Source organism: Salvia splendens, chromosome 13, assembly GCF_004379255.2.
Source record: "Salvia splendens isolate huo1 chromosome 13, SspV2, whole genome shotgun sequence".
NCBI classification, from domain to species: Eukaryota; Viridiplantae; Streptophyta; class Magnoliopsida; order Lamiales; family Lamiaceae; genus Salvia; species Salvia splendens.
The window spans coordinates 25,061,097-25,082,693 of record NC_056044.1 but is presented as its reverse complement, the minus strand read 5'-3'; the positions used below and the strand labels follow the sequence as shown (position 1 = coordinate 25,082,693).

The 21,597-nt window shown below is 38.4% G+C and overlaps 2 protein-coding genes across 5 annotated transcripts; one reads left to right on the top strand and one right to left on the bottom strand.

Annotated features, from left to right (window-relative positions):
* Positions 1–508: 508 nt before the first annotated feature.
* LOC121762646 (membrane magnesium transporter-like) lies at positions 509–10,312 on the bottom strand. The gene is made up of 4 exons (XM_042158605.1): positions 10,124–10,312; positions 9,991–10,043; positions 9,794–9,894; positions 509–909 (listed from the first exon to the last, which is right to left on the bottom strand). Exons 1-4 carry the CDS (start codon positions 10,194–10,196, stop codon positions 819–821), a joined length of 318 nt encoding a protein of 105 aa, XP_042014539.1. The 5' UTR covers positions 10,197–10,312; the 3' UTR covers positions 509–818.
* A 5,364-nt stretch (positions 10,313–15,676) lies between these two features.
* On the top strand, positions 15,677–21,026 carry LOC121762597 (TSL-kinase interacting protein 1-like). Of its 4 annotated transcripts, none has more exons than XM_042158537.1 (14): positions 15,677–15,761; positions 16,480–16,701; positions 16,783–16,865; positions 16,957–17,004; positions 17,084–17,193; positions 17,613–17,697; positions 17,800–18,076; positions 18,432–18,563; positions 18,658–18,809; positions 18,923–19,167; positions 19,327–19,636; positions 19,791–20,186; positions 20,286–20,414; positions 20,592–21,026. In XM_042158537.1, the coding sequence occupies exons 2-14, from the start codon at positions 16,581–16,583 to the stop codon at positions 20,817–20,819; spliced, it is 2,316 nt and encodes a 771-aa protein (XP_042014471.1). In that variant the 5' UTR covers positions 15,677–15,761; positions 16,480–16,580; the 3' UTR covers positions 20,820–21,026. The 4 variants fall into 4 exon arrangements, with proteins under 4 accessions (XP_042014471.1, XP_042014470.1, XP_042014469.1 ...); XM_042158536.1 differs by lacking the exon at positions 15,677–15,761 and adding an exon at positions 15,768–15,972; XM_042158535.1 differs by lacking the exon at positions 15,677–15,761 and having other exon boundaries at positions 15,768–16,701.
* The last annotated feature ends 571 nt before the right edge of the window (positions 21,027–21,597 follow it).

Genomic DNA, 21,597 nt, shown 5'->3' with positions numbered 1-21,597 from the left:
AGGCTAATTTCAGAATGCGTTTTTAGGTGGTTGGCATCTTGTAATTGGTTGCACAAGGCACAAATGTACTGATTAGTGCAAGGTTAAGTTGAGCAACTTAATTTGTGATGTGAAATTGACTAATCGAGACAAATTAGAAATAAAACTTAAATACTTAATAAAAATGAAGATGGATTAATTTTGATGGATGAACTATACTGACAAAAGTGAACTATTTTTCAGACGGATGAAGTATCATACATTAAAATGACTTAATTATGGTAAAAAAACACCTATAAATAGAAAAATAACTCAATTATGATGGAATACTTGTCCCACCTGTAATACACAAATTCCCATAGTACATTGCTGTTGATAATATCATTTAAACAAATTCCCGATGACTAAAATAACCTTGTTATATTTCAATAAAGTACAGAGTATTAGTAAACATACAATAAATCAGTAGTGAGTAAATACTTTTTCATCAAAGAGTTTTTAGATTTTGGCATCGATAATGCAATCTATGTAATGTAACCAAAAAATTACTTTATTCATCTTCTGTGAAGAAAATTTCTGTAAGATAGAATCTGCTCAAGGCTCAAGCTATCTATAAAACATAAGACAAACAAATGCCATAAAAGAATGAGACCAGCACACGCCCCTAAAAAAGATTCTAACTTTGCACTTGACTACTACTAGCAAACAAACATCCTTGTTTCATCTCACCAAGATGAAACCAATACCTTCTTGTTTCAATAAAAGTAACATCTGTTTTTGGTTATTTTTGATCCCTAGATCTCACTAATGAACCAAATGCAATGGTGCCTCTAATATGATTACTTTATCTTCATATCGATACCCAAAGAAAAAGCTTTTCCACGATGATTGAAGATCATGAAATCCAGATTGAAAGGCAAGGCAACTACCCTGCTTGGACAGGGAAAGAAGTCAAAGAACGGTGTGTTAGTAGGCTCAAGCATGTTCAGATTCAAAAAGGGAAGTTTCCTGTAATAAAATCTCATGAAGGACTAGTTAATGCATGAAAGATAAAGCTTTTCATCTTTCATAACTCAAGTAAATAAAAAGAAAATTAATGGAATGATATTCGTTGACATACTCTTACCCTGTTATGCATATGTTCCTTCTAATTACCATTTGGACATATAAAGGTCAAAAGATAGCAAAGCTATGGGACAGTTTCCTCCATAAAGCACATCCAACCTTCAATTCTATCACTTTCTATCTCCAGCCCACAGGCAAAATGTAGGTTTTCTAAATGGGTGCATTACACACTTCCCATGCATTAAGCCTCTTTTGGTGTATACTACTAACATCTTAGTGGAGAGCACATAGATGGGGAATGAAATACTTTGATTGGACATGACGTCTTCATCTATATTTATGTTCATTCACAGAGTCAGACATGATATGCTTACATGAAGAGTCTGAAATACTATTCTTAAGGAGCTATATCCTACCAATCTCCATCAATACATCTCTAGTCTTGTGACAAACTATCAGTGACAAATGCTGGGGAAAATCGGGTTTATGGGGGAGTTCACACTAAAGATTACGTAAATGTACCCATTTTGTTATCTATTCCATAAATGGGAAAAACGCCAACCACATTGGCGTTTCTATTTATAAATACGCCAACACCATTGGCGTTTTATTATCGCGTCGTATTTTAGGTGTATTTTCACAAAATACAGCCATTTAAAAACGCCAACTTAATTGGCGTGTTTTAGGATAAAACGCCAATATAGCTGGCGTGTTTACTTATTAAAACGCCATTGAAGTTGGCGTATTTACTATAGAAACGCCAATAAGGATGGCGTGTTAAACTTAAAAACGCCATTTCGGTCGGCGTGTTTCTGTTGAGCCATATACTTATCAGATCTCCCCCAACATCGCGACCCTAAACACTTTCCCTCCCCAAAACGTGAAAACCCTTCCCAAGGCAGAAAAACCTTTCTCTCGGGTCGACCCGGTGGTGGATTTAAGCGTGGATATTTTGAATTTGGCTAATTCTTCCAAACATTAGTCCTTCTAATCGGTTAGTATATCAAATTTTAGACTCATTCTTCTAAACATTAGTCTTCCAATATTTGATTGATTGTTGTGATAATATATATTGTAGTGTAATTAATATAATAGTTTGACCAATTGTTATGGGCACACTAATATTTTGATGGATTATTATGATAGTATATATTTTAATAGAAATATTTTGATGGATTGTTGTGACCTAATTTTGTTACCAATATTTAATGGATTGTTATGATAATATATATTGTAGTGTATTTAATAGAATTATTTTGTCAAGTGTTTGGCTGACTCTACATAATGATGAATGTAAAAATAATACATATTTATTTGTGTTTTACATTATTGCAGATAGTATGACGTGGTGTGTCAATTTATATTGGGGTGGAAAGATAATTCCCGGAGCAGTTATTTCGTATGATCCTCCTTTTGCTAAAGGATTCATTATGTTGGATGAAACAATTTCGTACGATGAGCTTGTGGAAAAAATTTGTGAAAGGATGGGGATAAGCATATATGAAAACAATATTCAAATAATATGGAAACGTACTATATGCTTTGGATCCGGAGTCACGTTTATAGGTGTTCAACTAGAAGAAGTATGCATGCAACTAATGTTTAGTGAGAATATGGTTATTGGAGGTGTAATTGAATTATATGTTGAGTATTCGGCAATTACTCAACATCATAGTCATCATGTCATAAGTTATGATGCTGGTACATCTACGAGAGCCCAAGAACCATATTTTGCTGCAACACAAGATTTTGATGTTGGTACGTCTACGAGAGCCCAAGAACCATATTTTGCTGCAACACAAGATTTTGATGTTGGTACGTCTACAAGAGCCCAAGAACCATATTTAGCTGCAACACAAGATTTTGAAGCTGGAGGCGTGCATTTAGGGGAACGTGACAATTGTGATGTGGTTGAGGACATAATAGGTCCTGATAAAGCCGACTTTCTTGATCCACAATCACCTTATTATTCTGAAGATTCCGACACGGTTAGTACAGACTCAGATGGTGATCCGTCGGATGATGAACAATTTGTTGCTTCAAGACCATCCATTCCACTTGGAGAAACAGCAGTTGGAGAAACATCAGTTGGTGGAAGGGCAGTTGGAGGAAGAGTAGTTCCACAGTTCCCACAGCCTGGAATCAACTACTTTCGCACCTTACCAGGTCCATATGATAGTTTTGATCCCAAAAACTTTGAGCGTGATGATCCCAGTGTGCATTATTGGAGTGAAAAAGATCCTACCAATGTCGGTTTGCATACTAAATTTAGAACGAAGTTGGAATTGAAGGCAGCTGTGACTCATTGGCATTTGGAAAAAATCCGACAATATACAGTTGTTGAAAGTAAAGGAAAGAGATGGCATGCAGTTTGTAAGTGGCCACAAGGAAATCCGAAAGATACGTCCTTACCTAAATGTTTGTGGGAGTGCCGAGCAACACTGAGGAAGCATGATGAACACTGGCAAATTAGAGTGTTCAGCACTGCTCATACTTGCATGGGGGATTGTAACTATAATGGCCACGCTAATCTTTCGTCGGGTATGATAGCGTTGAGTGTTCGCCATTAGATAGAAAACGATCCTTGCTACAAGGTAAAAGCAATTGTGGCGGATATTGAAAATAGATTTCATGTCAAAGTTAGTTACAAGAAAGCATGGTATGCTCGGAGGACAGCGATTGAGCTTGTATACGGTGGATGGGAGTGGTCGTTCAAAGTTTTACCAGCTTATTTGAATGAAGTGCAAAGACAAAATCCTGGCACAATTGTGGAATGGATGCACGATGACATATTAAGCAATGGTATGAACAAGGTATTCAAGTACGTATTCTGGGCTTTTGGACCAGCTGTGGAGGCTTTTCAACTATGCAAACCAGTTTTAACGGTTGATGGAACTCATCTACGTGGACAATGTCGAGGTAAAATTCTTATTGCCGTTGGATTTGATGCTAATAAGAAATGTTTGCCTGTTGCATATGCCATTGTTGATGAGGAAACCAAAGAAAGTTGGAATTGGTTTATGGAACGCATTAGACTTCATGTAGCAAAGCATGAAATATGTGTCATATCTGATAGGCATGTGGGAATCATAGATGCAATGAATTCTCTCATATGGAAAGAAGAACCCAATGTGGGTCATCACAGATTTTGCTTGGTACATGTTAGAAAGAATGTTTTGCAGAATCACAAAGGTATCATGGTCAAAAGACTTGTTTGGAAAATTGGTATTGCTACCAAGAAGCGCAAGTTTAAGATCAGACGTCGTTTACTTCGAAACGTCAACAACGAGGCTTTGCAGTACCTTGATGCCGTGGAGTTAGAAAAATGGAATCTGGCGTATGACAAACACAAAAGATGGGGTGAGGTTTCCACTAATATGGTGGAATCTTACAACAATGTGTTGAGAGGCGCAAGACAACTCCCAATTAAAGCTTGCATTGATATGATATTCTGGAGGACAATAGAATGGTTCAATGACCGGTCAATTGCATCAACACAGTGTGCCACACCACTTACCCCGTGGGCGCATGAAAAGGTGTGCAAAAATGATGCAAAAGGTCAATTACATAATGTGAGAGCACCGAACACAATTGCAGGGCATTATGTGGTTCGAACAAAGCGTCGAATTGGTGGAAAGGGCGCTAATAAGTGGAAGGTAAAGTACTTGGAGTCGCACTGCAAATGTCAAAAGTGGCAGATGTGGAGACTTCCATGTTCACATGCAGCGGCAGTTGCTCGTTTTAGAAATGACAACATGCTGTCGCTTGTTGATCCCGTATACCGCACAAGTGTTTGGGTACACCAATATTCTACGGTGTTCAATCCACCCAGACACCAAGATTATTGGGTCGTGCCTGAATGGACTTTGCAATGTTCACGAGCTCAGTTAATGCCTAAAAGTCGCGGTCGATACCGTACTACTAGGATTCCTAATCAGATGGATGTCCGTGAAGCTGATCAGCCACGAGCCCGACGCCGATGTAAACATTGCCGTCAACCAGGTCACGACAGGCGCAACTGCCCGAATGCTGATAATCAGTTGGTAGATGATGCCGCTGACGATTTTATGCCTCCACCTCCACCAAGGATGGATACTCAGTTGATAGATGATGCCGCTGACGATTCTTTGTCTCCACCTCCACCAAGATATGCAGTTCGAGGTCGTCATTCTGTCAGTCACACTGATGATGTCGATCACGATTTTATGCCTCCACCTCCACCAAGATCTGCAGTTCGAGGTCGTCATTCTGTCAGCCACACTGATGATGTCGATCACGATTTTATGCCTCCACCTCCACCAAGATCTGCAGTTCGAGGTCGTCATTCTGTCAGCCACACTGGTGGTACAGGCGAACACATCGGTCTCAGTGATGTCCCACATTCTCCACCTCGGTCTTCTGTGCGAGACGAATATTTTGGGGTTGATTTAGAGAATGTCGTTGTGCGAGAGACTCCTCCGTCTAGACTCTCAACCGCCAGAATCGGGAAGGGGATCCGTAGCTTTTTTACGCGGAAAAGGCGAGACAATTGAACGTATGCATTGTGTAATATTGGATTTCTGTATTTAGCAAGATTTGGACTAATGTATAGGGTAATATTTGTATGTACTTATATATTGAATAATGATGAAATGATTAAAAACGCTAACAGCGGCAGCGTTTTTTATAGAAAACGCCGATGTGAGTGGCGTGTTTAAAGAGACGCCAACTTAATTGGCGTCTTTTCACTTTAAAACGCCAACGGGAATGGCGTGTTATTGCTGAAACACGCCAAAGGGACTGGCGTGTTTGTTCAGAATGTCCGCTTTCGGCGTAGAAAAAACGAGCAAAATAAAAACTATCTTAAAAACGCCAATGTCATTGGCGTTTTTAAATAACACGCCAACCTGAATGGCGTGTTTATTAAAAACGCCAACGGGAATGGCGTGTTTGTTCAGAATGTCCGCATTCGTTGTAGAAAAAACGGGCAAAATAAAAACTAACTTAAAAACGCCATTCCTGTTGGCGTTTTTAATGAACACGCCAACTGGATTGGCGTGTTCGTTCAGAACCGTCGTGAAAAAAAACTAGCAAAATTTCTTCTAACTTATAAACGCCAATAACATTGGCGTTTTTCACAAAGACTTACATTACCAAATTTTCACAAAACGCCAATATCTCTTTATTTGCCTGTTTTCATTTTCATTTCTACTAGGAAATAATAATTCAGACATCCAAAGACTTAATCATAAAGACTTAAAATCAATGAGTTCAAATCAAATGAAAAAACATCAATATCAAATTACACTAATATCAAGAGTTCAAATTAGTTCAATCGTCACGACTTTTCCGCATAAACAGACGTCGTATCCCCTTCCCAATATTGGATGTAGATCTAGGGATCCTTGAGGGAGGAGTATCTTGAACAACAGCGTTCTCAAGATCCTCCTGCACAGACGACCGCGGTGGAGAAGCGGGGACATCACTGAGGCCAATATCTTCTCCGGTACCACCGGTATGGCTAATAGAATGACGGCCTCGAAGTGCAGAGCTCGGTGGAGGTGGTTCCTCAAAATCGTCATCGGAGTTGTGTACGAACTGAGATGACGACTCTCCGCGGACGGTTTTCTGCTTGGTTCGTCGTTTTGCCTTTTGCCTTATGGGTACGTCCACGTCCATTGCAGAGCGCTGCGAATGAGGGTAGTCCATCAGCTGAGGCTCCCCGGATATCTGCAGTCCTTCTTCAACCATCCTCGAAATGGTTTCCATATCCGGACAGAAATGTCCTGTCGCACCTCGGCCACTTAGAAAGTGGCGTATTTTGTGAAGCGTCTCCACCTACAATTTTTCAAAGTTAAGTACATATCATAATATGAATTTAAATAAGTAATCAGGGTTTAGTTAAGTATAAATAATGTACCGTAAAGTTATGAGAAGATGCCGTTTCGTGGAATCCCTCTTCAGCATGCACGCCGGGTTTGGTTAAATACACCACAGTGATCTGGCGAAACCAATTCATATATTCTTCCGTTGCAACAGGTTTAGTACTGTCCTCCAGATCAGTCCATATCGTAAAGTGCCTGTTGTCCCACTCCTGTATATAATTGGCGTGCCATTGAACCCAATTTCGACCAGATTTTCCACGGCGATCCTGTTTCAAAAAATCAGAACCGTGGAACCGGGGGAGATCCGGGATATACGGTTGGACAATCCCGAATTGGCGCAACACTCGGTGTGGCAGGTGTGGCTCAGCCAGATTCCAACAAATAAGCGTTGTTATTGACATCCATATAGGACGACCGGCATCACAACTTTCCGGCAACTCCCGGTGGAGATAAGGCCTCCAAATAAACTACATGTGATACAAATTTTTCAAAATAATTTCCATAAAAACAAAAAACAAAAAACCAAAAACATTTTATAAATATATGAAGTACCTGATTAGGATGCATCATGGAGAACTGATCTCGGAAATTTTCAATACAATGTCCGGGTGCTTTTACATATGACGCCGGGCCATTCCATCTAAAAAATTTAAATTATGAGCGAAGAACACAAAAATTGATGAACATTAAGTTTCAAAAATGAATAAATGAACAACTTACGCGCTTGCACATGGTAGATAGTCTGTATGCACGGGATCTAGCATCCTCGGTCTAATATTTGGGATTCTCTCCCAAGCCCAAAGTTGTAATAGAGTTAAGGCTCCCCCTACATCCGTCCTCTTAGCAACGGCCGCTTCACACAAATTGTGGTACAAGCAAGCAAGCGTCGCCCCACCCCAGCTATATGTAGAACACCGTTCTATATCCATGAAAAAGTGTAGGTAGAAGAACGGAATTTTATTTCCGGAGGCGTTGGGGATCATCAGACCACCAAGTAATAGCAGACAATATATACGAGCCCGCTGAGTATATATGTACTGTTCGTGGTCACCAGACAGCTCAATCCTCAATTGGCGCGATAAGCTCGTCTGCTTAAAAGCCATTTCCTTCAACTCGGATGCGTCCGGTATGAATCCTAGAAAATCCAAACACCTGTCCATCCAATGTCCCGCTTCCGTCGGGGGATGTAAGCTGTCAGAGCCTCTCCATCAACTTTCAGGCCCCATAAGACCTCGACGTCTTCCAGTGTCACAGTCGCTTCACCGACTGGAAAGTGAAACGTGTGAGTCTCTGGCCTCCAACGTTCAATCAGAGCTGTGATAAGATGGTGGTCAATGTCTTTTGGTTTACCACACCTTAATATACCCCCAAACCCCATCTGGTCCATTATTGCCAAGACATATTGATGGATGGGAACATCCCAAATTATTCCTTCATATCGTCGGCAGCGTACATATTCGGATGGAACTCCTGCCCATATATTGTTAGAGACGTGTTGTCTCTGAAAATATAATACAGATGGATCCGCAGGACCACATGCAAGCCGACGACGAAAGGTTGAAGATGATGCCATAATTTACCTACATAATCCAAATTCAACAATAACCAACCATAACATTTAATCCAAATTCATAATCCAAATTCAACAATAACCAACCATAAACCATTTCAATAATTAGATACAATTTAATCCAATATCACAAAATTGAACACCAACATCAAATAATTCACTTACACAACATTGCACATTCAAAATCATAAACCAATTCACCTACACAAAATTAACAATTTCAATTAACAATTCGCCCAACCTACCAATTTCAATTTTGCCTAACCTAACATTTTCAATTTGTCCAATTTCAATTTGACAAACCTAACAATATAAACAAATTTAACAATCTAAACTAATCAACATACATCAACCAAAACCCACATAAACCAAAACAATTTGCCCAATTTTTTAGCTATAACAACCCTAGGGTTTAGGTTTATAATCAAATTTATACACAAATTAACTTAAACCCAAACAATTCAACATAATAATCAACAATAATATCATTCAACCAATCTAAAATGCATAATATTTCTACTCAATTCACAACCCATTACAAACCCTAGCTATCCACCAATTACTCTAATAATGTAAAAGGTAAGCATACTAACCGAATAAAATAGATGAATTTGGGGGAGAATAGCACCGATTGATGAATGTAGGCCGAAATCACGGAGAGGAGGCGCGACGCTGGAGAAATCGCGAAGGGTGTGTATGGTGAGATTTTCGCGATTTGGGGGAGGAACGCCTGCTATATGACCCTGAGTAAACACGCCACTCAGGTTGGCGTTTCTAATGATTTAGTAAATACGCCAATCGTGTTGGCGTCTTTTAGGAAAACGCCAATATGTTCGTCGTTTCAACAACGATAACACGCCAATTACAAATGCGTTTTTTTATTTATACACGCCAACCAAGTTGGCGTTTTTTATCGTAATTGCAATCGGAGAGAATACGCCCAAAATACGACACAAGTATAAAACGCCAACTACGTTGGCGTATTTACCTGAAAACACGCCATTACTATTGGCGTTTTTACTTAAAGACACGCCAATGTGGTTGGCGTTTTTCCCATTTATGGAATAGATAACAAAATGGGTACATTTACGTAATCTTTAGTGTAAACACCCACATAAACCCGATTTTCCCCAAATGCTGTACGTCTACTATTTTCTCAGCCCAACCAAACACCCCAATACCTCACACATTGCATCAACAGACCAAGTGCAATTCAACCTAATCCCAAAATTATAGTACTACTATAAATCATCACATACATTATTCTTCAGATGCAACACCAGCAACAAAAAAAAATATCAATGGGAAAAGAAACCTGTTCTCGTCAGATTGAGGGAGAATCGACAAGAACTTGCCGGGAACAGTTAAAGCAGCCCACAAACAGAAAAACAATCCTGCAACCAACTCCACAACTACCTGTAAATTAATCGAAATTACAAACCTAATTAGTGGCAATAAACGAATTATATGCATATAAATACGCATATGGTGAGGTGTAATAGAGGAAATTACAGTGATCGGTGGCCCCGTGAACTGCTCTTCAGTAATCTTGAGCAAAGATCTATCTGAAAAAATAGATCAAAAAAATCAGAAAGAGTATTCAGATTTATTGAAAGCAAAGATTTTGAGCGACTTGAATACGCACACTGAATAGTGGAGTAGGCAGCGTGTGCGAGAATCAGAACTCCGACGACGCCGACGGCGTGAGAAAAGCCCATCTTTTTCCTAAGAATCTCTCCAAATACTACTTGTGATCCAATCAAAACGATTCTCTATTTTTTGGGGTAATCATCAAAAACACTATATTTAGATAAATTTTGGTTAGTGTGAAATTTTCAGGTTAATCGGTTTTATGAATATTTATTATTTTGTGACTATAGATGATTAAAAAAATCTTTATTAGGGATACAAAGGCGATATGCTTATAAAATAACTAATTTTAAAATTGCAATATATTATAATCTCGTGCTACCACTTAGCACGAAATATGCAATATTATAAACACTAAAATAATCCATAAGTATGCATTTATGAAAGTTGCAGATGGATTTCCGCAGATTACATTTTAGTTATACGCAAATTGCATTTTTTATTGTTGAGTGTTGCATTTTAGACATAAACTATTTAATTGCATTATATATATATAGACGAATTGCATTTATATATAGTGTATTTGCATCGTAGATATTTTTTGTTTATAATGCAGAAACTAACAATATATAATTCAATCTGCGAATAACTAAAATGCAATCTACGGAAATCAATTTACAGCTTCACAAATGTATATTGTGTTGAGTGTTTATAATATTGCATGTTTCGTGCCGCTTAGCAGCACGAGATTGGAAGTACGTTGTGACTCTAATTAAGGATGCGCCCTAGTGCTCCCTTATAAATGCATATTGTTCGTTGCAACCACATCGTATTAGCACATTAAATTATTTTCATACAAGGGCACAATCTTTGTTGATTTGTGGTTATATTAATAAATGAAAAATTTATTAATGGACGGATGAAAATGTCAAAATGAAAAGTTTATTAGGCCAGCCATAGGCTAGCCACAAACTCCTCCTGCCACATCATCAGCACTAAAAACTCCTTCTGTCACATCATCAGGACAACAATCAGACAAACAATAGACTAGCAATAGGCTAGCCACAATAAACAAAATTATAAAAAATAAATAATTAACAATCACACAAAATATGAAATTAAATTTACGACACAGATACGGGAAAATTCAATAATAATATTTAAATTAAAAAAAGTACATTAATTAAAAAAATTACATTAATTAAAAAAAATCTAACGACGTGCAGTCCTCCGCGCCCACAACTCTTCAATTAAATCCTTTTGGTGTCAAATATGAGCATCCACTTGGCGCATGTCGGCATGTGCCTTGAGGCGGCCGACTTCATCGTGAGGTACCCCCCTTCGTACGTTGGGGGCGGCCACGCCGTGGCTTGGGCCGGCTTCATTAGCATCGTCATTGGCCCAACTAGTCAGTTGTAAACCTTCATCTTCGACAATCATGTTGTACAGGATAATACAGACGTACATTATATCAGCAATGCAGTCGACATGCCACAAACGCGTTGGACCCCTAATTGCCGCCCATCGAGACTGGAGCACACCAAATGCGCGCTCCACGTCCTTGCGCGCCGACTCCTGCCGTTCAGCAAAGTAGGTCTTCCTCTCATCTGATGCGCATCTGATCGTCTTCACAAAGACGGGCCACCTAGGGTATATCTCATCCGCCAAGTAGTAGCCCATATCATGCTGGTTCCCGTTGGCGATAAAACTGATGACCGGACCGACACCCTGGCACTGCTCGTTGAAAAGGGGCGACGAGTTGAGGTCGTTAAGGTCGTTGTTCGACCCGGCTACCCCAAAATATGCATGTCAATCCACAGCCGGTAATCAGCTACTGCCTCGAGGATCATCGTGGGATTCTTTCCCTTGTAGCCGGTCGTGTAGAACCCTTTTCCAGGCAGCGGGGCAGTTCTTCCACTCCCAATGCATACAATCTATGCTGCCCAACTTCCCGGGGAGCCCATGCTTCTCCCCGTGCATCTGCATTAGATCCTGACACTCTTCAGGGGTAGGGCTTCGAAGATACTGATCACGGAATATTTCAATGACGCCCTGACAGAAATACTTCAGACAAACCAGGGCAGTCGTCTCACCGATGTGGAGGTACTCGTCCCACATGTCTGCCGCGCCTCCGTAGGCCAACTGCCTGATTGCCGCAGTGCACTTTTGTATAGGTGTGTGGCCAGGTCTGCCAGCCGCATCGTACTTGAACCGAAAACACAAATATCGACGCTCCAAAGCATCAACGATACGCATAAACACTGCCCTACGCATCCTAAAACGCCGCCTGAAAAGAGGCGCCCCAAACCGCGGCTCCTCCGCAAAGTAGTCTTCATATAGCCGCTGATGTGCAGCTACGTGATCCCAATCAATCACTGCTCGTCGGTGGACAACGGGTGGAGGTCGAGGTATCGCTGGCTGCAAGGCCCTTTGTATCAACCGGTTTATCTCACGGGACGTATAGGCCTCCAACTCTTCATTCATTTGTCGTTCGTACTCCTCATCATCACCACCACTACCACCACTACTACCATCCGCGTCACTCATTTCACGTTGTTGCTCTTGTACAGAAATTAAGATGGAGAGAAAACTCGTTAAAACAAGTTGTGCGAATGAAAATGACGTGCAAATTGCGTATATATAGTGTTTCGAAAATATTTTTTTTAAAAAAAAATTGAGCTGGCCGATCGCTCGCCGATCGGGAGCCTGCAATGGCGGCCAGCCGACCGGCGAGCTGATCGGCCAGCACCCGAAAATCGGCGTCGGGTCGCCAATTTTTTGCCGAAATGGCGCTCGCCGGTTTCAATGGTTCGGCGAGCGGACCGGCCAGCGCCGGGAATCAGCTAGTATGTCCGCTCGCCGCCATTGGAGATGCTCTTATTGAACAAATGGACCAGGGAGTATCAATTAGTGTTTTTTTTTTCTCCACCGACTTCTTTTAGCATGTGACAGTTTTATGAGAAGGCATGTGCCATTAAAAGAACAATTTATACAAATACTAGTACTAAATAATTGCTTTATAAACCTCTCTAAGTCAATAACCTAAATTTGTTGCACTGTGAGTCACATGCCATTAATATTTCAAGTTTCAACTTATGATATGGTTATTATATATAGTTTCACTGCGAATGTTGAATGAAAAGCAATAATATATAGCATTTGAGGTATTTTGTACATTACATATTTCAAATATTTTTATTAAAATACCTCCAAACTATTTAGTTGTTTCATACTCCATCTTACACGATATTATGTTGAAATGTACGTCCTTTATGATTTTAGATACCAAAATTACTACATGAAAAATGCAAAGTGCAAAGTTGAGATCACAAAACAATAAAGTTGGTGACTATTTATGCAATTTACTAATAAACAGGAGTAGTACAAATTTCTTTTTAGCCGAAATTTGAGCGTCTCATAAATTACAAATACTACCACTTATTAATTTCAACTACTTGTTAGAATTAAAAAATATTTATAATCCGTATTTATTTACCCTGCGCAATTAGAATAATTCGATATGATAGTAAGAAATTTATCACTCGACGTACAAAATTAGCAGTGAGATTCATTATTGTAGATAATTATTTTTGAAGAAATGAGCAATATTGTGGAGCCTATCTCTTTGACAATAGTAATACTACTCCCCGTTTTTTAAAAATAGCAACTATTTCCATTTTAACTCATTCTTTAAAAATAGAAATTTTATAATCTTTTTATTTTAGGATATGCCCCCATAATCCAGTAACTCTGCTTTCATTACTTTTTCTCTTCCTCTCTCTTACTTTACTCATTTTTATTTTCTTCTATCTTACTTTACCAATTTTTCTCATTTACTTTTCCAATTGTGCATTAAAACTCGTGTCGTTTCAAATGTTTTTATTTTTTGAGTACGGAGGGAGTATAAAACATTCTATTTGAGTTCAAACGATTTAATCTGGGAAAAAGATCCAGTAATAGTAATAGTCGTACATAGCCTTATTTATATGTAGACAATGAAAATTTAAAGTGACGGAGTAAATCAACTCACTATTGTTTTCAAATGATTTTAGGAGTTGAAACCGTACGTAATTTTGAAATGAACACCAATTTGTATTTCAACTTTTGGGAATTATTTTACCCAACCATTCTTCTATTTTATTTTATACTGTCCTAGTATATTTAGTTAATTTGATTTTAAATTGCATTCTGTAATTTGATTTATATCACTAGTTTCAGAATTTACCAATTACTATTATTGGTTTCTGGATTACGAGATAAACACTAGCATGCCGTAATACAAACCAAAAGAAAGAATACAGAAAAATAAGCTAAAATGAAAATTACAATAATCGAAACAATAATCGTAAATATGTAATTAGCTGAGTCGATGAGTCATCTTTCTACAAGACGAGATACGCCCCATTAATTTCTTGGATTGGCGTGTCATCCCCAAAGATAAAACGACTTCGACTCTGGTGAAACAACACTGCTATCAATAGAGCTCCGGCGAACTGGATGAAGGCGAGGCCTGAGCTTCGACAGAAGAACAATGCACAAAAGAGAGAGGGAGCTTATGAATGGCAGATGCTACTTTGAGTGTAGTTTAGAGATGCATTGAATGACTAGCCTATTTATAGGCTTAGTCCACTGTAGGGGTCAACACAGCCTTGATGGCTGTAACCGTCAGGTGTTACAAGGCGTTACAGGAGCTGCAAAGGCTGATCTCGGACGGACGTATCGAGACATGCTGTTCGTCTAGGTTCGCTTACAATGTGGGCTTTATCAAGTGTCAGCCACGTTGGTTTCACTGCGTCATACTGGCAAGCTGTCATCCCACTTGACTCGCTGACGTGGAAGTGTTGTTGGTCTGCCTCGGGTCAAGCCCAACGACCAGGCCCAAAGACCAATTGCCAAGTCCAAGTTCAAGTCCAAGTCCAAGTCCAAGTCCAAGGACACGTGGCTCGAGGCTCGCGACGGCGCGTGCGTGGGCTCTACTACCCATCTTAGTCCACTATAATTATTACATGTAATAACTCTTCTTATTAAATACGGAGTACTAGTTTAATAAGGTTATCACTATGTGAGATAATTAACTTTCTTCATTAATCTTATCTCATAGCTTATTTAATTAGCTCGCAATTTTACCCAACTCTAATCCATTATTTCTCACTCATTGAGAATTGGATTTGAGAAATGAATATATCACGATCATCTACTCCGAACGTAGATCGACGTTATATCATTTAATTTCACAAAATTAAATATCTTGTTAAATTTATTCTTGGTCAAAACTCTTTGACCGGGCGTAGGATTCCAACAACTACTTTGCGAATTATTTACTTTATCATCCTACAACAATTGTGTAAAAAACATAAATATGAATACTCTGATTATTTTATTAAGGCACATTATTTTTATGATATCAATATTAATTTTGTAAGATAATGAAATGAAAAAGAAGAATAAAAAGTGAAATCGGTATGCCACATACCAAAAATAAGGCCATAATATGAAAATAAAAATTTGATAGTAATATTTATTGCATCACATATTATTGTCAATGGTTATTAACCATGAGTTAATAAATATTCCATCAAAGAGGTGGTGTGTATATATCTTGTTTTAATTTCTTTTTACTATTTTTTCTTCCCAAGTTCAAAGGCTTCTCCTATTATTTTAATCTTTAACTGCAGTTCAACTCCTTCATCTCGGTTTTCATTTTCCCTTTAATTTTTATTTTTCTTTATCCTTTTTGGTCTTTGTTGCTATGCAATCTCCCATGATTCTTTGTGCTTTTTTCTTTTCTTGTTTTATGCACATTGGAAGCAGTATGAATTTTGGTTTCTGAGGTTTTTGTGATTTTGGGTGATAGATCTTAGGGTTTCTTTATTGATTCTATTTTAGGTTTTTAGAATTGAATTGGTGAGTAGAGTATGTTTGCAGTAATGCGCTGACTTGAATTGAAGTTCGAATTCTGTTTTTTCGATGCTATGTGATTTGAATTTTGCTTCTTGAAACTTGTTTTAACTGATTGATTGTTTGGATGTAATGTGGAAACCCTATATGCTCCTTCTGTATCATGAATATACTTGAGTTCAATCTTTGTTGATGTTCAATTCTTGATTCAACTGCTATTGGGTTACCAATTTTGATGTGGGTGTTATTGGATTTGCTGTCAGCATTTAAAAGATCAATTTCTTTGTAATTCGAGTTGGTTCATGTTTGTGAGCTAGGTTTGAGTAGTTAATTATGCTTTGCATTGAAAGAATTTTGAATTTTGAGGTGGATTTATGTGGATTCTGGGTTTGTGGGATTTCTGATTGCATATATTATTTGATATTTTGACAAGTTATACATGTCTAGATTGCTCACGGTTTTTCCTATCTGCACCATTAGCAATTTTAATTGTCATTTCCTTCTTTCAACCAGGCACTTTCCTCTGCGACCAGCGTTATTAAAAGTATCATACTAGACTCGCAATCTGAAGATGCTTGAAGGATTAGCATTTGTGTGATGAGAAAAATATTAAAATGGTGACAACGGCTTCATTGGACTGTGAACTTTGTCTTTGTCCTGATAATCTTGGAAATAAGGATGGGAATTCTGGCATGCCATCATCCTCACAGGAGCAAGCTGGTCCGCAGATGCCTGGTACTGTTTAATCATTTTTTCAGCTTATTAGATACATAATCAAAGGAAAATGCCTATACTGATTGACTTTTGTTGGTATAGTGAAAAAACTGACAAGACAATGGGCTGCTTGGACCCGTCAAGAAGAAGAAAGCTTTTTTGCTGCATTACGTCAAGTTGGCAAGGCAAATAAACGATACCTACCTAAATTGATTTGGAAATAAATGTTTTTGTCCAGTTGATGTATTCTGACAATGGAAATGCTTTTTCTTGCAGAATTTTGAGAAAATCACTTCACGTGTCCAGAGCAAAAACAAGGATCAGGTGACTTAGTGGAAATACATCTTGACTGTTACTCATATCATATCCACCTTTTCATCTCATTTTGATTGATGGCCTTCAGGTCAGGCATTACTACTATCGACTTGTCAGGCGCATGAACAAGTTGCTAGGCCCAGAACTTTGCCTTGACGCCAAAGACTCAAAAGACACTAACACTGCAATGCTTCGATGGTAAATATGAATTTTTTGTTGTCTATTTTCCGCATTATGTGCATACAAATACCAACAGGTTTTGGAGGACTTCTCTTTATTGTGTCAATTTTCATTCACAATAAGTTAATTTACATGTTTAGTTAAATGTGTAATAGGAAGTAGTTTTCCTGATTGTCGACCGATTTTTGGTTCTCTGCATGATACTTAATGTTTCATATCCTGAATGATGTAACAAAGCTTATTACAAGTGCTTTAGTTCTGCTGGATGAACAAACTGCAGATGCTATTTCTGTTACATGAAATCCTCGAGCTGTTTTTGCACCCCCTCCCTTGACACATGGCTGAGCTTTATTTGGTTTTTATTTACTATCTCTCTTTTCTGGTTGTGTCACCCATCTCTCTCTCTCTCAATTCCAAACTGCCCACTTTGGTTGCAGGTGGTCATTGTTGGAAAAATACAGCTGTAAAGCTTCTAAGCTTCATCTAAAACCTAGAAGATTTAAGATATTTGTGGAGACTCTGGTTAGTTTAAGACTGTTGATCCTTCTTTGTTTATGAAATAAATTGTGGAATGTGGATATGTTTTGACTAATAATTTTGATTGATCAAAACTTTACCATGCAGGAGAACCAACTTTTGAGGGACCGGAAAAAGAATACTAAAAAACGACTGTCTACTGGAGAAAATAACACTTCTGTACCAAACATCACAAATCTGGTCAGAGCATCCGGGCATGACAACCGTGCTGTAAAAGTGGTTCTTCTTGACAGCCAGAACATTGCGAAAGTTGGAACTGGAAAGGGGTCTTTGTTTAAGCGCCATGCCAATATAGGAATGAGCCGGACCAACTGCAAAGGAGACCAAGCTGCTGTGAAGACAGTGAAACATCGGCGGAAAAATGGTAACTTGACATATTTATTGGTTCCAAGTTTCAACAATGGTATCTGCATTTTAGATCTCTTAATTTTCTACTGTTCATCATTCCAATTGTGCGATTATTTGCTTTTACACGCCTCTGTAACTTGGCTTATTTTCTGTTCCTAGAATTATACATTTTGAAGTTTGCATGATAAGATATCAGTTTCCTGTTTAATAAGCTCAGTGCAATGCTTGGATCTTGTTGTGTACATGCAGCTTTTTGATGTGAGATTTCTGGACAGAGAATTGCCCATGGGCCTGATGTCTTAGTTTTTGCCTTAACTTTAGTTGTTCCAATTTGTTAACTGCATATGTACTTTGCAAAATCTGTTCTGCAGGCCTTGCATCAGTTGCTGCATATAAAAGATGGGAGAAAGCTGCCATTGCTGGAGTTTCATTGGTGGCCGATGCTGCTGAACAATTGGAACGGGTGGATACTGATAAAGAGACTGAATATCAGGAAACACCAGGTTGTGTAGTCTTTTTCCTGAATTTAGTAATATAAGGGTGTGAATTATAAGAAATTACCTAATTGAAATTGCCTATCTGATTATGTATTTTCAGGTCAGGGTAATGCTCAACTTGTTGGGGAAATGGCACGCTCTCTACAAACATCTGCAAGAAGCACGCTCAATGAAGACAACAGTCAGAACCCTGCAAAACTTAAGCTCCAGTTGTTTCCAATTGATGAACTTACTCAAAAAGACTTGGAGAGGGTAAAGTTAAAAGGCATCTGCTTCTTGATACTGCTGTTCATTTTGAATAGTGTCAACAAAGGTTCCAAGCAATTAGATGACTAAGAAAGTCCAAACTATATTTAATTTTGCAGAATCATCATAACCCTTATCTGGAGCTTACTTTGAGTACACGGAAGAAAATATCATCTGTGGTGGAACATCTCAATCGCAAATGGGGAAGCTCAAGGTTGTTAGACGTAGATCAAGAGCTAATGCTTTTTCCTTACTGGGCACAGAAAGAAAACCTAGTGGGGTATCAGAAGTGGAGTAAGGAATCTACTCTGTGTGCAACTGATGTATATTACCTAATTGGAAGCCCTCCAGTATTCCGCCTCAGGTATTCTTTATCCCTTTCTCCCTCTGAGGAATTGTGGTAGCTTTAGAAAAACTGTGCATGATCCATTTGATTTGATTTGATTTGTCATTTGAGCATTCTGCTTGAGGAACTGTACTAGCCGAATGGACATAGTGTAACAGATTTTGTTTGCTGTGCAAGATATGGCTGGTTTTCAAAAGCCGAGATTGAATCTGCAACTGCTCAAGCACTTTCCTATGCTAAAATTGATGAGGCAAGAAAGCAGAATGCTGAAACTAAGAATCTAATCAGTTCGTCTGATTACCAGACTGCCTCTGTTGAACCAATTATCACTCTGACTCCCTCCGAATCTACTCCAACCATAACAGTTGCGTGTGATATCCCTGTATCCAGTGTTAATAATTCAAGATACTCGGATAGCACTGCAGTTGCATTATCACCTAGAAATGCAAGTGGAGATTTGATACATACTAGGCAAGTTGAGAGCACGGTATGTCTGCATGTTATGCTTTCTTGCTCGTGATTTGGATGCTTATACTAGGAGTGAAGTCTTGCAAATTTTTAACTATCTGTATTCTGCCTGTTCATACTGTAAGTAAACTATGACGCTGAATTAATGATTCTGGAATCTATTTTTATCGCAGAAGGATATTCCCATGTCTGCTGGGGAATGGGCTGACAGTCTTGTGAACATAAGTATGGGAGAGCTGCTATCTGAGTCAACTCCAAACACAGATGCTAACTGCAGTGACTTTCCAGGATCTCTAGGTTTAAATTGTCAGCAGATTCCATTCAGTTGCGACTCTTTTGATGCTGCAATTGCTGCTCACATTTTTAAACATCAAACCAAAGTCCACCAGCACGGCCTTGCATCTCATGCACCTTCCATCTTTGATTCTGAAGAAACACGTGATGCCTTTTCTTTCCAGAAAACTAGTGCTTTCTTTCGTGAAAACCACAATGCAAGTGTGACTGGTTTCAAAGACACCTGTAAACAACCTACTATAATCAGACCTTCTGTATCTCGCAGTGAAGTTGAGGTTTGATTTTGAACCACCGTTCCATCAGGCTAACTGTACACAATAATAGCACTAACCTGTTCAAAATGGTTCGTGGTAACACAATTGCTCATCCTGCAGGAATTGCCTGGAGCAGAGATGGTGACTAACAACAACTGCACTTGTGAAGACCTTGTGGACGAATGTGAATCTGATTATCCTATAGAAAACTCCACTAAGGATTTCTCTGGGCTCACAGATATATATTGGGTAAGCTTTTTATGATATTTTGCCATGTTATTTCTCAGTTTAGTCTCAATGGCCATCCACTTTTCTTATTTTATTTTGTATTTTCTACTCTCTTATTATCTTCTAATAAGTTGGGTTTAGAGAGGATCCCAGTTAGTTTTACTATGATGTCTAATTGAAGATGTGTCCATGCTACAGCCCGACTCTTTAGGAGCGTTAGACTTGGACATACCCTCGTGTAGATACCAAAGCAACGATCTAATTCTTAGCGATAGCCTCGGTGGTTTGAACCGCCTGATAGCTAACAGTCTGGACGCATTCCAGAGCTGCTCTTTCTTTGGCTCGGAGAAGAAAGAAGCTGCACCCAAAGCAGAAACTAACCAAAACGCTTCCTTCTCGGATCTCAAAATCGGCAGTAAAGTTTAGAACTATGTCAGAGACGAAAAGAAAAACATAACAACTGTAATCTAAAGCTTCTTGTGTTGTTAGGTTATATGCCGCTGTATAGAAATCTCATAATATCTGCAGAATTCAAGACTCAGTGGCATGTTGCTTGGTGCTTCTTTGTTATTGTACAAAAACGAAACATAAAATTTGGTATATATTTTTATATGCACTGACGATATTTTGTTATTCATTTGCTTCATCATCGAAGTTTATGATAATTTTGTCAATGGATCGAAAATCCACAAATTAACATATTGAGAAAGAGAGTTTATGTGATCCGAGTTTTCTTTAATAACTATGCGATCCGATTTTCTCTTGCCATTTAGAAAAAAAATGACAAAGAAAATCAAAAATTGAGTTTATGCTTACGCTCGACTCATTCCATTAATTTACCTGCATTAGCCCTAGTCTAGATATCTCTTGGAATCAGTGGCGGACGCAAGATTCCAACACTTGGGGGTCCAAATTATTGTTGTATCATTACTAGTGAACAAAATAAACTATGAGAATCGAACAAATAAAATAATATGAAAAATATCATATTTATGGGGCATAACTTTATGATCTTATCATCAATATTAACACAAATGAAAAAAATAAATAAAATTACACAAAATCGCTAGTTAAAAAAACAAAAAAAACATAGATTACTAGTACCTGCTAATGAATTAACTATAAAAATGAGAGAAATGAATTAACTATCAAAATTAGATAAATAAATTAAGTATTCTAAAATTGAATAATCTAACTATGATAA

Coding starts and splice junctions, on each gene's coding strand:
- LOC121762646 (XM_042158605.1), bottom strand. CDS start 10,196: ATGGGCTTTTCTCACGCCGTCGGCGTCGTCGGAGTTCTGATTCTCGCA. Junction 10,044..10,123: donor TGCCTACTCCACTATTCAGT/GTGCGTATTCAA, acceptor CTATTTTTTCAG/ATAGATCTTTGCTCAAGATT. Junction 910..9,793: donor CCTCAATCTGACGAGAACAG/GTTTCTTTTCCC, acceptor CTGTCCAAGCAG/GGTAGTTGCCTTGCCTTTCA.
- LOC121762597 (XM_042158537.1), top strand. CDS start 16,581: ATGGTGACAACGGCTTCATTGGACTGTGAACTTTGTCTTTGTCCTGAT. Junction 17,698..17,799: donor AGATATTTGTGGAGACTCTG/GTTAGTTTAAGA, acceptor TTTACCATGCAG/GAGAACCAACTTTTGAGGGA. Junction 18,077..18,431: donor GAAACATCGGCGGAAAAATG/GTAACTTGACAT, acceptor TCTGTTCTGCAG/GCCTTGCATCAGTTGCTGCA.